The following is a 16,212-nucleotide window of genomic DNA, read 5'->3' as shown; positions in this document are numbered from 1 at the left end:
CTCACACGTATATATGTAAGTTTACTCATAAATTGGAAGGGGGAAAAAAGGCTCACCGTTGCTCCTCCAACAAAAGCGTGTGTTTTTGTGGCGTCGGCATAGCTGTCATAGACATTTGGGTATTTAATCCGTTCATACACTCGTTCTCTACCAAGTACAGGTTCATGTCGTGCAGTCAACAAAGCCTGCTCCCTGCACAAAAGAACAATACACAACTGTAAACGATAGTTAACATATTTGATAATGGTTTGCCAGTTTGAGGTGGATGTAACTCGATAACATTTGCATTCCGGTTTCCACGATTTATCATTTGTAAGTGAGATGGAAAACTGTCCTTTTACTCTTACTACTCTTCATTTTACACAACTACAATAATTTTCAAACGTGAGAGAATGGAATTAACGTTACCCCCCAACACCAACATGTCAGTTGTCTAGATATAATGTAGCTTGTCAGCTGTAACAAGAGGACAAAGACACAGAGATGGAAAGAAGAAGCTCTGCTTTACCGTTGGGTTCTCATCTCTTTTGGGTCAAAATTCAAGATAGCATCTGAGCATTCCACATCATCAGTTCCTTTTCCCCTTTTCCTCTCTCTCTTCTCTTCCCTGCGAAATATCTTCATCAAATGTCTTTCTTGTTCAGAGTGAATGGTCACCTGACAGCCATAGGCTGGCCTTGTAACTTCGTCACTGAGTTTTCGGACGGAATCTGAAAGAGGGGGCAAATAAGGTTGCAAGGTTGAATTTACAGGACAATATTAAAGTCCCTGTAAAAGGAACATAAATGAATTGAATTTGACATACTGCAGAGAAGAGTTAACAACCCTGCCAAATTTAAATGATTTAAATAAAAAAAAAAAAAAAGTTTAAAAAGTCAGTCTAACACTGCAAGTCCATTGAAAATAGTGAGACCACACCTCACTCAATTGTCAATCATCTTGACACCCCGTCTCACATCTTTCTTATGCCATTTCCTACACATCCTAACATATTTGATCCAAGAAACTATTAATTGACAAATTTCAGTGCTTGTTGTGCATGCCACTTCAAGAGGTGCTAACTACTAGCTAGCTGGCAAGCTAAATAGTGCTCCTGTCAGCCAATAAACAAGCAGTGAACTCTTCCCACAGCTTTACCTGTGCTTGGGATTGTTTGGTGTGGGTCTACGTAATAAAGGTGCTTGAGGGAAATGCAACTGCTTAATAAACACGTTGGTACACGTAATTCAGCCTGTGGCTCACAATACCATCAGACATTTGGGCGTACTGTATTTGATCATATAGTATTTCCTGTTAATTACAGAATATTTCCAACAATATTAGGTCTTTGAAACATTTTTTTCATAATTTCATTCAAAAGGTTAAATTGCCATATCTTGTTGATTCAGGGTCCACATTTTAAAGCTGTATTAGATTTTACCAAATTTGAGCTTCCAGCTCATAAACCCATAAAAATCAGGAATTCAAAATATTTGAATATTGAGAAATTGTTGTTAACTTGAAATAGTTTATATTGTGGGCCCTAAATCTATAATCCATGAAAGTTCAACTTTCTGAATGGAGTAAGAAGGTTGGAAAATGGACTAATTGATTATGTAAATACATTTTACTTGATATTCAAAATTTCGGGAAAGGGTCTACGTACCAGCAATGGTTTGGTCCAACATATTATAAGGTAGTTTAAATAACCCAAAATACACAACACTTGGGAATTGAAATAATGACACTGCACTGTTCTGTAAATTTCACCATCCAGGGAATATGCCTTTGTAGGGTGGAGCTGTGTAGCTACACTAGTTAACTGCACACTGCAATGGTAGAAATGGGACAAGTAATTATAATGGCGTGGTCACACTGGGTGCAAATTGAACAACTCACAAATCGGGAAAAATTTGTGGCAGTGTTTGCAAAGTTCAAAAGCCAGCATCTATGATAGGATGGGGCTGTGTTAGTGCCAACAGCATGGGTAACTTACACATCTGTGGAAGCACCATAAATAATAAAAGGTAGATAAAAGGTTTTGTAGAAACATATACTGCCATCTAAGCAACATCTTTTTCATGGACCCTCCTGCTTATTTCAGAAAGAATGCCAGATCACATTCTGTATGGGTTACAACACCATGGCTTCTTGGTAAAAGAATGCATGTACTGTACTGGCCTGCGTGCAGTCCAGACATGTCTCCCATTGAAAATTTGTGACACATTTTGAATAGTAAAATATGACAACGGACACCACGGACTGTTGAACAGCAAAAGCTGTACACCAAGCAAGAATGGGTGAAAATAAATCTACCCAAAAAGCTTCAACAATTAGTGTCCTCATTTCTAAAACCTTAATTAAATATTGTGAAAATTTAAGTTGATGTAATAGTGATAGACAAGACCCTTTTTCCAGCTTTTTTGGAACATGTTGAAGCCATAAAATTCCAAGTTAATGATTATTTGATCAAAAAAAAAGTTTATATTTTAAAATTAAATATTTCTGTATTCTCTTTTTATTTAACACAACATACCAGCTCCATTGGAATTGGAAGTCCTGCTTGAAATAAGAAGGTACAAAAAAAAAAAAAAAAAAAAGGGCAGTCTTTTGAAAGATGTGGGAGAAGCTCAGGTGCCTCTTTGAAAATTTCAGTTGTACCTTACTTACTGGAGAAAGCCTATGAGAGAGTCCCAAAAACTGTGGTATTGCATATGTAGGTCTGGTGTGGTGGAGAAATATTTTAGAAGAGTTCAGGACATGTATGAGGGCACAAGAACAATGGTGATGTGTGACGTAGGTGTGACAGAAGAATTTAAGGTGGAGATGGGACTGAGTCAGGGATAAGCTCTGAGCCCCTTCCTGTTTGCGGTGGTAATCAATAGGCTTACAGATGAGGTTAGACTGGAATCCCCTTGGACCATAATGTTCGCAGATGACATTTTGATCTGCAGTGAAAGCAGGGAACAGGTGGAGGAACAATTAGAAAGATGGAGGCTTGCATTGGAAATGAGAGGAATGAAGATTAGCCAAAGTAAAACAGAATATATGTGCATGAATGAGAGGTGGAGAGGGAAAAGTGAGCCTCCAGGGAGAAGAAATCGCAAGGGTCTCGGGGACAATAATCGAGAGCAATGGTGAGTGTGGTCAGGAAGTGAAGAAACATGTCCAAGCCGGTTGGAACAGCTGGTGGAAGGTGTCTGTTGTGTTTTGTGACAGAAGAGTGTCTGCTAGGATGAATGGCAAAGTTTATAAAACAGTGATGAGGGCAGCCATGATGTACAGATTAGAGATGGAGGCACTGAAGAGACAACAGAAGGCAAATCTGAAGGTGGTAGAAATGAAGATGTTGAGGTTCTCTCTAAGAGTGAGCAGGTTGGATAGAATTAGAAATGAGCTAATTCGAGAGACAGCCAAAGTTGGATGTTTTGGAGACAAGGTTCAAGAGAGCAGACTTCAATAGTTTGGACAGGTCCAGAGGCGAGAGAGTGAGTGTATTGGTAGAAGGGTGCTAAGGATTGAGCTGCTAGGCAAAAGACCGAAAAACCAAAGAGAAGGTTGATGGATGTTGTGAAGGAAGACATGAGGGCAGGGGGTGTTAGAGATGAAGATGCAGGAGATAAGGTTACATCAAAAAAGATGACATGCTGTGGAAACCCTTAACAGAACAAGCCAAAAGGAAAAGAAGAATTGGCCGTTTGTGAATTTGCAAATTTTCAAACCACCCCACCCCAGTCCTACAATTAGACAAGTTACGCTGCTAGTGAACCTGGCAAAAGAGGAATAAAAGAACAAAACGACCATCTGCCGTTGAAGTAAACTTGTGAAAACACAAATTCTTTTTGTTAATAACTTCTCTCTCAATTGACGCAAGAGGTGGCGCCATGTTTTTGTTCTTCAGAAGATCATGCAGTCTTTCGTGCTGTCACAGCATGCTCACGTCACCACCACCAGCTTGTCTGGTTTGTATCACAAGCAGGTCCTTTCTTCATATTTTGGCCCATCTATCAACTGGAAAAGTTGGTATTTGTCTTATGAAACTTTACTTCAAAACATTTGTGGCTCATCTCTGTATTTCTTCCCAAAAGCCAATCTGGTCTTCCCCTTTTTTCCTTCCCATTTTTGGAAATTCCAGCACTCTAGTCTCCCAAACGTTGACAACCTGAACCTGACAGCATGCAGCAAGCCCAAAATAACCCAGCAGGAAGCACACTACCGTTTAGGATGGCACCGGTCTGCCTTCTCACGCCTTCGCTTCCCGATTAAGCTTGCCTTCCTTCCTCCAGCAGGCTCCAAATTCCTGTTCTCCAGCTGCTGCTGCCGACTCCCATTCCTGCTCCCCGCCAAATGACGCATCCTCCCTTTCCTATTACGTGGCAGCAGCACCAAGCTCCCATTCCTGCTCCCAAAAACTGAGGCTCCAGCGGGGTACTCCATGCGGCCATCACCCGACCCTATTCCAGCAGTGCTCCTCCACCGAGCGCCACCCGAGACTGCTACGGCAGGGCTCATCCAGCACCCTCCACCTGACCCTACTCCAGGGCGCTCATCCAGGGGCCACCACCCAAACCTATTCTGGCAGCACTCATCTAGCAGCTGCCACCAAAACATCCTTGGGCGGACCGTCTTGCCTGGCCCCTGCATTACCATCGGCTTCAGCATCTTGGCCGTGCGCCTAAAGGGCTGTGTGGAAACCCTTGTGCTTGGTGTCCTGGCCAACAAACCCAGGCACCAGACCAGTGGCGATCTGAAAACCTGAAAATACCTTGAAAACTTGAACCTGAAACACACGTTCTTATATTTTTGCTCATTTGAAAATTGGATAGCTTCAAACCAAAGGTGCTCTGTTCAAGAGTTGAGATGTAAATACAATAAAATAAAATCTGGAATTCTGAACTTTTGTCTGACATTTGTATTTTTCAGAAAGCAAATGTCTACAGTATCCAAAAAAAAAAAAAAAAAAAAAACAGGCCATTTCACTACTTTTGGAGTGGACTGTATTAAAGGAGTGTCTTCAGGACAACTCTGTGAATGTACTTGAGTGCCCAAGCCAGAGCAGAGCTCTGAAAATGGATTAACCCAAACTATCCCTATTCAATCAGGCTTGTGCCATTAAATGGAAAAAAAAAATGAAAAAATTGACAGTGTGCATTTCTTTTCTTAACTTTCTATTTTTAAAACATTTTCAAAAAGAAGAACCCTTAGTCATGTCATTTGTGGGATTTCGTGTGGAGATTTGAACAATGAATTTATTCAATTTTGGGGAAAAAACAAAATGTGAAAAAAACAATGCTTTACAGATGGACATCATAATATCATATGTTATTACCATTTAAATTACCTGACTGTCCCCTGGAAAGTGGTGGAATGTTTTGCGGGGAGTCAACAATAACTTCCCTTTTCTGCAAAAGTGTGTAGATCATTTCTAAACCTTCTGGGCCAAGCAGCTCAAATAACTAGATGGACAAGGTGGGAAAAGGAGAAATTAGTTGGTGTAAGGCAAAAGAAATACAGCCATCCATCTAACACCAGTCCCCCCCCCCCCAAAAAAAAAAATGCTGTTGACTTTTGTCACAGAAAGGTAGACTAGATGAGTCAGGGTGGGTAATAGAAAATCAAAATAAATTATCAATAGGTAGATTTTATAATTGTTGTCTAACCTGTTGATTTGAGGCAGATCTACATCATTCCCAAGAAATAAAATAATGCAAAACTTTCATCACACTGTATTAGTGATTTTGCTCAAATGAGTAAATAAAAGATATACACCAAAGTATTGCAAATAAGTTTATGACAATCTAATATCAAATTAGTACCGCTTTGTACATTTTGATTCCAGGAAGTTATCAGGGGCTCACACCACAAACAGGGTCACCCAGTAAAAACTAGCCCGAGGTGAAGGACCAGACAATTCTGTATAAATACATTTGAAGCGTGTTTGCCCGAATGTGGGACCCCCCTGTGGAGCCATGCCTGCAGGAGGGCATGGCCAGTCCCCGGCCCGGAGCAGTTGCATACTTCACTTCAGTTGTTGAATGGCAAATTTTATTATATTCAACTCGATACAAGAGTACCGAAAAAAAGTGTCAAAAAGTAATAACTATTACACCAGTTAATGATCATCATTTATAAGCAAAGTATAGGGAATCCTCAGGTTACGAATGAGTTTCATTCCTATTTGGTAATGTAACTTAAATTTCGTTGGAAGTCGGATTTCATCATTAAAGTCAGAATTTATAGTATAAAAAAAATACATTGAAATAAACAAGATCAAGTACTTACCATTACTGCTGAGAGGTAGACTGAGAAGAGGAAGGGGAGGCTGTGCTTAGCTATTGGGAAGGAATCTGGCCCTCAATCCATAACGTAAAGCCTCTCCATCTCGACAAGTATCAAATAATGTTTTGTGATTACATTATGTAAGAGGAATGGAACCCTTCACATGCGCTAAAATATGGGCTTTGTCTTTAACAATTGTCACCACGGTCCGCCCAACTAAAACCCAGCTCTTTACCGACGATCGTCGGTGTCTCTACTTCCTCTGATCTTTTAATGATCTTGAGCTTTCTTTCCATGGTAATCGATTTTCTTTTGGCTGCAGAAGCATTGCTAAAAGACAGCTTTTTTCTTTGTGACCATAATGTCGAAAAAGTGGGCGAAAAATGCAAAGACACTCCCGGCACACAAACACGGACAAGCACTATGCACATTAGCAAGACAAAATGGCGGACTGGGGACGGGCGTTGTAAAGTCGAAATGTAGTAGGTCAAGACCGTTTTAACCCGAGGACTCCCTGTATACTTCTTTGTGGCATAAATAAAAAACAAAAAACTGACCCGAAATTTATTATCAGCCCTTAAAAAAAGAAAAGATTTAATACAAAACGCATACCTCATTCTGTAGCTCATCATTGCTTTTGTGAGAGGCAAGCATCTCAAATATAGAGGTGCAAAGATCCTCTGGGCTAGAAGATATCATATTTCCTTCATTCAGATATTTCTCCACTTCTGTCCTGAGGATAGCTCCATTCATCCAAGACTTTTCTGTGGTAAACATCTCTCCATCATTGACAACATTCATCCTGCTTGGTTGGGTCTTTAGGAAATTGTGAAAGTCTATGCTCATGTTTTGATTTTGGATGCCAGAGCACAGCAGTTCTTCGAGCGGGTCAAGCTTATAGCAATCATGGGTAAAAGCAATGTTACATCCGAAAGAAGACCCATGGTGAAGTGTGTGAGGTGAGCGATAGGAGTGGATAAATTCCTTCATTCCAGAATAGTTAAGTGAATCCACCAGTCGTACCACACAAGCAAAAAATAATTCGGCAGCAGATGAGGGAAAAGGGCCAAACATCTCCTTAATGGCCTCAGTCTCCTGTCTGCCCACATGGTCTTTGTCGTGGAAAATTTCAAAGAGAAAGACAGCAGCGTGTTCAACAGCCTCTTGACCATTTTCAGTCCCCACTGTAAAACAGAAAAAAGTAAGGAATGATAGCACACAAAATATTTTCACAATTTCTATTTTGAATTGAGAAATTCCCTGCCATTTCTGCCTCCTAAAAATAATTCTGTGATTGAGTTCACCACCTGGAAGAGTGGCCATACGGGTCGGGTGTAATGAGACCTGGCTGGTAGCTAAAGGTGGGGACCTTGGCATTCTGATCACCAGGTACAGAAACTAGCTCTAAGAGACATTAAATGTTACCTCTCTGGCAGGGGAGCCCGAGTGTGTGCGTGAGGTTGCAATGTTCCGACTAGATATAGTTGGATTCGCCTCTACCTACCACTTGGGCTCTTTTTCCAGTCCTCTTGAGAGGGGTTGGATTTTGTTCTATTCTGGAGTTGCCTACGGCAAGGGCTGCCAAGCAGGTGTGGATATACTTATTGGCCCCCAGCTTGGCACCTGTACGTTGGGGTTCACCCCAGTGGATGATAAGGTTGCTTCCTTCTGCCGGCGGGTCGGGGGACAGGTCCTGAATTTTGTTTGTGCCTATACAACAAACAACAGTTCAGAGAACCCACCTTTTTTGGAGTTCTTAAAGGGAGTGCTGGAGAGTGCTCCGTCTGGAGACTCCATCATTCTGCTGGGGGACTTCGATGCCCATGTGGTTATGACAATGAGACCTGGAAGGGTGTGATTGGGAACAACGGCCCCCCCAATCAGAACCCTTGTGGTGTTATGTTACTGTTGTATGTATGTACTCTTACTGTTCTTTGCTCATCACGGATTGTCCATAACGAACACCGTGTTCAGGCATAAGAGTATGCACATATGTACAATGCACAATCTGTGTATGGTTAAGATGTTCCTTCTTGCTGATAGGCCAGATCCAGGAGGTGGAAACATATCTAAGATTTATAGAATTATTTATAGAATACTACAGGAGTTAGAAGATGAGGGTTCCATATATATATATATATGTGTGTGTATATATATGTATATAGATAGATAGATAGATAGATAGATAGATAGATAGATAGATAGATAGATAGATAGATAGATAGATAGATAGATAGATAGATACACACACACACACACACACACACAATGTATCTGCCACACCTGAATCAAGCAACGAGATGGATGATGGGCTGACGTCAACATTCCCTCTAATAAGCCCGTGAGCGCTCCCTTTGACCACTTTGAGCAAAATCAGATATACAGTATGCACTGTGGTCAGATCAGTGTCATCCGTTGAAGCTATTTGGCTCATTAAAAGATTTAGATTACAGCATTGACTTACCCATGAGAACATTTTTGAGAACAATTTTATTTGGTTTTGAAAACTTACAATGAAAATGTCAACAAACAAAAAATACATTGCCAACCAAACCATGCCCACAATTAACTACACATTTGAAAGGTCGCTTCCAACTTTTTTTTTAAATCCATAATGATATCCCCGTCTATTTTTCTGGTGTAAAACTGAATTATTGCCTGCAGAATATATTTGGCAATCCAAGTTGAAAGCTGAATGATGCTCTCAAAGTTTAAAGGTTGTTATGTTGCCTCTTATATTTAAAGGGAAATTCCAGTGGTTTGGATTAACAACGTTAGTATAAAGCGCTCCGGCTCGACTGTGACTAAAGCAGCACTGCTCGGCTCTGTAATAAGCCACACCGGACGGCTGCGATGGGCTGCGATGGCTCATCTCTGCCGCGGGAGTGGATCGGACAGGATGTGGTTTGGCCGTGATCGGATATCATCTGAATATGGCTTGAAAAAATAGTGTAATATTGCCCTGAGGGCTCGAAACAATAGTGTAATATTGCCCCGGTAACTTCACTAGGTTGTGTGGTGTTGTCCTTTTCGAAAAGAACTTCAGTGTCAGAAGGGGCGTCGGAAAAATGCGAATATCTCTGTTGTTCAGCTTCCGTAGTAGCAGGCACTCAGCGTTTCCAATGGCGGAAGTGACGATGACGTCAAGGACAGATGACGCGACTAATATGGCGACCACTTGGATGTCGAGGGACACTCAATTGCTCAACTTTGTGCATGGATGAGGCGCTCTCTGATCACTTAAAAGTCGGTGTGTATAGAAAAAAAAAACTGTTTGGGGGGGAGTAATTTGTCTCACAATTTATAGCAAATGCTGTGTGTGAATTTAGAATAAATCTCCTTTGTCAAACCAGCAAAACATCACAAAGCACATGTATTGTGTTTAAGACAATTTAATTACACACAACACAAGACAAAAAAATAGAAGCGCAAAGACAGTTCAACATTCAGCTCGTTCTTGTCATCTTGAATCTCCCTTTCATAGCAATGATTTTTGAGTAAGTTATTTTTAATGAACTAAGCAATTTCTTGAATTTCAAATGGACTTTTTGACAAATTTCAATCAGATTTCACATGTATGATGATCCAAGATGGTTCATACTTCAAATGCAATTTTTTAATGGTCCTATGACTGACTGGAATTTCAGTCAATTGAGAGAGAGTTCAGCAATTCTGCGAAACAGAAAGCCATTTCACCTATGGGGAGTTTGCCAAAATCCTGCAATACCAGAAGTTGTTTTAACGGTATGAAATATTTTTTCCATCATTGGTTATCAACAGCATAATGTTTAAAAGAATTCAGAGACTTATTGTGCTCTAAAACTGTTAGTCTTACATAAAATGTACATATATACTTGTATTTAATTTTGAAAATATTGTATGGCTCTTTTCGAATTACATTTTAAAACATTTGGCATTTTTGGCTCTCTCAGACTAACAGGTTCCCTAACCCTACCATAGAAGGAAAGATGACAGACAGCCCCCAAATAGAAGAAAACTTGCTTCAAAGCGCTCTGGAACTCAGACAAGGGCGATTCACCGTTTTAAAAAAATGACGATGACTCAAAGCACACCACCAAGATAAAGGAGTAGCTTCAGAAGCAGCCTGTGATTGTCCTTGAGTTGCCCAACCATAGCCCAGACTTGAATCCAATCAAACATCTCTGGAAAGACCTAAAATTCGCTGTTGCCTGTTAAACCTGATTGACCTTGAGGTAATCTGCAAAGAAGAGTGGAGAAATGCCTCCCTCAAGAGCATCAGACGCAAGCACATGACTGAACCCCGGGAGGAGTCGTCTGGCCTAACCGCTCTGGGATCAGTGGCTGTTGATGTCAACATGGAGGTTGAAGTGACCTGGGCTAGAGGGCAGAGCACCTGAACAAGGTACTGTCTCCAGCTGCTGGGGAACCATACTCCTGAGCTACCCTTATCAGGTCTATTCAGGGATGGTGCAGAGGGGGGTGTATTGTGAATTTTTAATCCTACATTGAGGAGTAGTATGATTTTTGACCTGGCCATGGAACAATGGACTACCTCTACACCCTCAGCAGGGTCCTGGAGGGTGGATGGGAGCTCACCTGAACAGTATACATGTGATTTGTGGACTTGGAGAAGGCATTCGACGATGTCCTGTGAGGAGGTTGCTGAAGGTGCTCAGGAAGTATCGGCTACAAGACCCCATATTAAGTACTGTCTGGTCCATGCACAACCAGTGTAAGAGTTTTGTCGCATTGCCAACAGAAGGTTGGACTGTGAGGCAAAGAGTTGTGGGCGTCTGGTTTGGTGAGCTTAGTTCCCTACTTTTTGCAGATGATGTGGTTCTCTTGGCTTCATCAAACCACGACCATCAACTCTTAATGGAGCACTTCGCAACATGATGTGAAGGAGTTCGTATTAGAAACAGCACCTCCAATACTTTAGTCATGGTCCTCAGTCGGAAAAAAAGGTCAAGTGCCCTCTCCAAGTCAAGGAAGAGATCCTGCCCCAAGTGGACAAGTTTTAAGTATCCCTGCAATTATGTCCACGAGTGAAGGGAGAATGGAGCAGGAGAACAACAAGCCCAGTGGTACAGCATTGGAAGAGAGAAGAACTCTTCATTGTTTCAGTCCACTGTGGTAAAGGAGCTCTCAATTGACTTGTCAATCCAAATTCCTAACCTCAACTATCGTCACAAGCTTTCAGTCATGGGCAAAAGAACAAGGTCACAGATACATGGGAACGAAATGAGTTTCCTCTGCAGTGTCAGGGCTCGACCTACAAGAGTGAAAAGCTCAGTTACCGAGGAGGGTGTTAGAGTTGAGGCCTTTCTCCTCCACAGTAAGGGGAGCCAAAGGTGACAGTCATCTGTTCAGGATGCCCCCTGGACCTCTCCTTGGTTGAGTTATTTTGGGCACTTTGCCCAGGAAGAGGTTCCAGATATGACCAAAGACACGCTGGAGAGACTGTCTCCAGGTTGGCCTGGGAACGCCTCGGGATAGACCCGGAGGACATCGACAAAGTGGCTGGGGAGAGGGAACTCTGTACTTCCCTGCTTAAGCTGCTTCTATAGTAAATTAATTGGTAAATGGGTGGAAAACGATTGCTTTATTGTAGTGGTCAAACAATTTTTATAAACTATGATAAGTAGCAGTCTTGTTATACAAACTGTCATACATATTAGGAGTGTACCTTGAAGATATTCAATGTGATTGGATGAAAAGGTCAGAGGATGAACTTTCCCTTTGGTGCAACAGCCAAAGTGTGTGAATGAGGGAGAATGGAGCGCAAAAGGTTTGTGTTCTCTTTTGTTTTTTTACATTTCCTCCCTTGTTGAGTAAAATCATGTCATCGATCAGTCAACAACAACTATCATCTTAGCATTGACAAAAAAAAAATGTGATATTAAAGCTGCTATTTCAGACATTCCACAACATATGAATGAGGGCGAAAAAAAAAATTATAATTTTTAGTAGAAACTCAGTTCACAAACAATTCGCTGTGTGTGCGTGTTACCTATCTCTTTGGCTGCAGAAAGAAGGTTCTTTAATTCCTGATGGACAGCATGTTGCTTCATTTTGTCCTGATGATCAGTGCAAAAATGCAGAATCTTCTGCCATGTGAGCCCTTCTCTTCCAAACAGCTCCCGTTTCTTCATACGTTTGAGCTAAAATGAGCCACCAGAGGGGGAAAAAAACATTTCAGAAACCAATTTCCAATGCAGTCTGCTTTTTGGAGACTGAATTAGCAGAAACTTAGCATTAGCCATTTGTAGGCCTGTAACAAACTAAAGTGAAGACTGTGGTAAATAACAGACAGTCCAATTGATGCTTCATTTCTTTACAGTATCTTCATCACTTTATCCTGGTATACCTCACCTCTTCATTCGTGTTGTTCCCTGTGCTCCAGACAATTGAAATATTCACAAAGTTCTCTTGGGTCAAATTGGTAAATTTGCCCTGCCCCTCACAAAGAGCAAGCAGATGCCAATGAACTGGAAGATGAAGAGCGTGTAAAGGACTTTGTTGGTATCATTATTTGTAGTAATATTGGGCATTTTATAATTGAATCTATGTTAGCTTACAGTGAAGAAAATAAGTAATTGAACACCCTGCTATGTTGCAAGTTCTCCCACTTGGAAATCATGGAGGCGTGTGAAATTTTCATCGTAGGTGCATGGCATAGAGATAATCTAAAAAGAAAAATCCAGAAATCATGATGAATGATTTTTTTTTTTTTAAACGATTTAATTGTGTGATACAGATGCAAATAAGTATTTGAACAACTGAGAAAACCAATGTTAATATTTGGTCCAGTAGCCTTTGTTTGCAATTACAGAGGTCAAACATTTTCCTTTTTTCCCAATGCACCATTTTGCATGGCTGTTGACTCTGTGTGAATATCTTCTCAAGTTCAAAATGCATCAAAAGCGCTCGTGCTTGATCTTAAAGCTGCTGCCCAAACACCCAAGTTGAAGAGAAAGATGAAAAAAAAAAACAGCTTAGTCACAATGAGGAAGGGGAGGGAGCTGATGGATTGGCAGAAAAGTGAATAGTGAAAAAGTGAAAAGTATGAATGAATGAGCAGTGCGCCACAAAGAACGATGTGGTAAACATTACCCTGAAGCTGCAACAAAGCATTTAATCCCTGTAGGACGAGGGAAAGGCTGGTTTGAAAACTTTCAAAAGCACGCGATATGGCACGAGCTGTCGAGTTTAGGAATTATGTTGACAATGTTAAGTCCTTGTACTGGGTGTTGGATTAAATGTACATATTTGCTCTCCTGTTTTACTTAGAATGCTCTTTTGCTACGCTTAATATGCTTCTACTGACTCCCGTTTGCTTTGTTTTCTTACGGTTGTTTGTTTATGGACTCACGGTTGCTTTATTTATCATGTACTTGTTACGTTTCGGACCGCCCTAATGAAACAAGTTCCTCTTGTCGAGGAAGGGGTGCCACACCGGCAAAATGGAAGTGCTGCAATAGTGGCGCCACGGGCATTCGGTACTACAGGAGAAGACCACACATTTCCTGTGACTTTCTGTACTACGATAAAAATGTTATTTTATTGTTTTTGTTTAACTAGACACTTTTAGTATAATTTTTGTCTCAAGTGGGCAAAGTATGAATCGTGTACTGTTGTTTAAACATTCTGGTTCCCACATGGCAGTTTCAGCAGAAGTCTCTGAGTGATGAATGGTAAATATACAGTGATATGAGACAGGAAGTGTTTCATCATGTATAATTATATTACCCATTTATAATGCAGTAAATATTATATTTATAAGGTTTTATAATTAAAGATTTAAGTTCTTTTCCTTTCGGCTTGTCCAGTTAGAGCTCACCACAGCGTGTCATCTTTTTTCATCTAAGCCTATCTTGTGCATCTTGCACTCTAACACCCACTGTCCTCATGTCTTCCCTCACAACATCCATCAACCTTCTCTTTGGTCTTCCTCTCGTTCTTTTCCCTGGCAGTGCGGTCCTCAGCACCCTTCTACCAATATACTCACGCTCTCGCCTATGTACATGTCCAAACCATCAAAGTGTGCTCTCTTGAACCTTGTCTCCAAAACATCCAACTTTGCCCGTCTCACTAATTAGCTCATATTTAATCCTATCCAACCTGCTCACTCCGACCACGAACCTCAACATCTTCATTTCGGCCACCTCCACTTCTGCTTCCTGTAGTCTCTTCAGTGCCACCGTCTCTAATCCGTACATCATGGCCGGCCTCACCACTGTGTTTTGTAAACTTTGCCCTTCGTCCTAGCAGACTCTTCTGTCACATAACACACCAGACACCTTCCGCCAGCTGTTCCAACCTGCTTGGACCAGTTTCTTCACTTTACTGCACTCACCATTGCTCGAGATTGTTGACCCCAAGTATTTGAAGTCATCCACCCTCTCTAACCTCTTCTCTCTGTAGCCTCACTCTTCCTCCTCTGCCCCTCTCTTTCACACACAGATATTCTGTTTTACTTTGGCTAATCTTCATTCCTCTCTTTCCCTGGGCATGCCTCCATCTTTCTAATTATTCCTCCACCAGCGACCTGCTTTCACTGCATATCACAATATCTGAAAACATCATGGTCTGATGCAATCTCACCTTCACCTTAAATTCTTCTATTACGCCTATGGCACACCTCACCACTATTCTGCTGCCCTCATACAGTATATGTCCTGTACTATCTAACATATTTCTCCACCACACCAGACTTTCGCATGCAGTACCATAGTTCCTCTCTTGGTACTCTGTCATAGGCTTTCTTTAGATCCACACAAGCTCCTTCTGACCTAATCATCAACTCCTGACTTTTTCCCTGCCATAGGCCCAACATTCAATTGTATGCTCTGTGGCTTACTCTTCTTCTTCTGCCAACTAAGCCTCTTTCCTCCTCTTCTTTGTCTTCGACCCACAGTAGCTGAATTTCCACCTACGCCCTGCAGATTAACGGTGCCATGCGCGGATCCGATATGGGATTCATTTGATGACATTGGGTTTGGCACAGTTTTTTGCCGGACATCCTTCCTAACGCAACTCTCTGCATTTATCCGGGCTTGGGACCAGCCTACAGAATGATGGCTTGTGCAGATTGGGCAAATAAAGAATCAAATAAACAAAGTCAACACACAAGGTACACAATTCACATACTATCGAGGCTAAGTTAAAGTAAAGGTCCGACCACATATGAAGATAGAAGAAAAAAATAGATAAATTCAAACTACAATGTCCTGCAGTGTTTCACATGGCAGGAGTGAAGAAAGTTGGAGTTGAGGGTTGTGTCCACTTGTGCAGCGTCCTCTAAATCCTCGCGGTCCTCGTTGAAGTCTTCCTCTTTGCGGTCCAATGTAGGTCTCACCAGCGTTAGCGCATCGCTACTCTTAGCTCAGGGGTCCCCAGACGATTTTACACCCCCCCAAGATCTACTTCTCAAGCATCTAGCCTCTCGCAATCGACTGTTAGGTGGGGGTGGGGAGCTGACTTTTTTTTAATGGCTAAGATGCCTGCGTGAGAAGCAGTGGCGCAACCCCATCCAGTAACTGATGTACAGTGAAGAAAATAAGTATTTGATCACCATGCTCTGGCTAAGAATGTCTTGGAAGTGAAAAGAGTATAAGATCGAGTGATGAGACTTAAATTTTAAATTGAGGGTGTTATATATAATGTGGTTAGCGGCTATGCCTCACAGGTAGGATTTGACCTAGAGTTGAAAGAGAAATTCTGGAAGGAACTAGATGGAGTTCTGAGCATCCCAGACAGCGAGAGTTGTGATTGGTGCAGATTGTAATAGACATATTGATAAAGGAAAGAGAGGCGATGAAGTGATGGGTAAGTACGGCATCCAGGAAAGGAACTTTGAGGCACAGATGGTGGTGGACTTTGTAAAAAGGATGGAGATGGATGTAGTGAACACTTATTTCCAGAAGAGGGAGGAACATATAGTGACCTACAAGAGTGGAGGTACAAGCACGC

The 16,212-nt window shown here is 41.5% G+C and overlaps 1 protein-coding gene across 20 annotated transcripts in view; it reads right to left on the bottom strand.

Annotated features, from left to right (window-relative positions):
- The window catches only part of ascc3 (activating signal cointegrator 1 complex subunit 3), a 258,535-nt gene that overhangs the window by 231,459 nt on the left and 10,864 nt on the right, over positions 1-16,212 (bottom strand). For 19 of the 20 annotated variants that reach the window (XR_009794997.1, XR_009794998.1, XR_009794996.1 and 16 more), the window contains exons 3-7: positions 12,251-12,401; positions 6,871-7,442; positions 5,309-5,435; positions 509-710; positions 57-192 (exon numbers count right to left, since the gene is read on the bottom strand). Coding sequence is in view for 11 of the 20 variants with exons in the window: in XM_061819568.1 (XP_061675552.1) it covers positions 57-192; positions 509-710; positions 5,309-5,435; positions 6,871-7,442; positions 12,251-12,401 (1,188 nt within the window). In the remaining 9 variants the exon portion in view is untranslated. The remainder of the gene's footprint in view (positions 1-56; positions 193-508; positions 711-5,308; positions 5,436-6,870; positions 7,443-12,250; positions 12,402-16,212) is intronic. The other variant, XM_061819559.1, reaches the window with a different exon arrangement.

This window comes from Syngnathoides biaculeatus, chromosome 5, assembly GCF_019802595.1.
Source record: "Syngnathoides biaculeatus isolate LvHL_M chromosome 5, ASM1980259v1, whole genome shotgun sequence".
Taxonomy (NCBI): Eukaryota; Metazoa; Chordata; class Actinopteri; order Syngnathiformes; family Syngnathidae; genus Syngnathoides; species Syngnathoides biaculeatus.
Note: the sequence above shows the minus strand (reverse complement) of the source record. Positions and strands in the feature narration are given on the sequence as shown.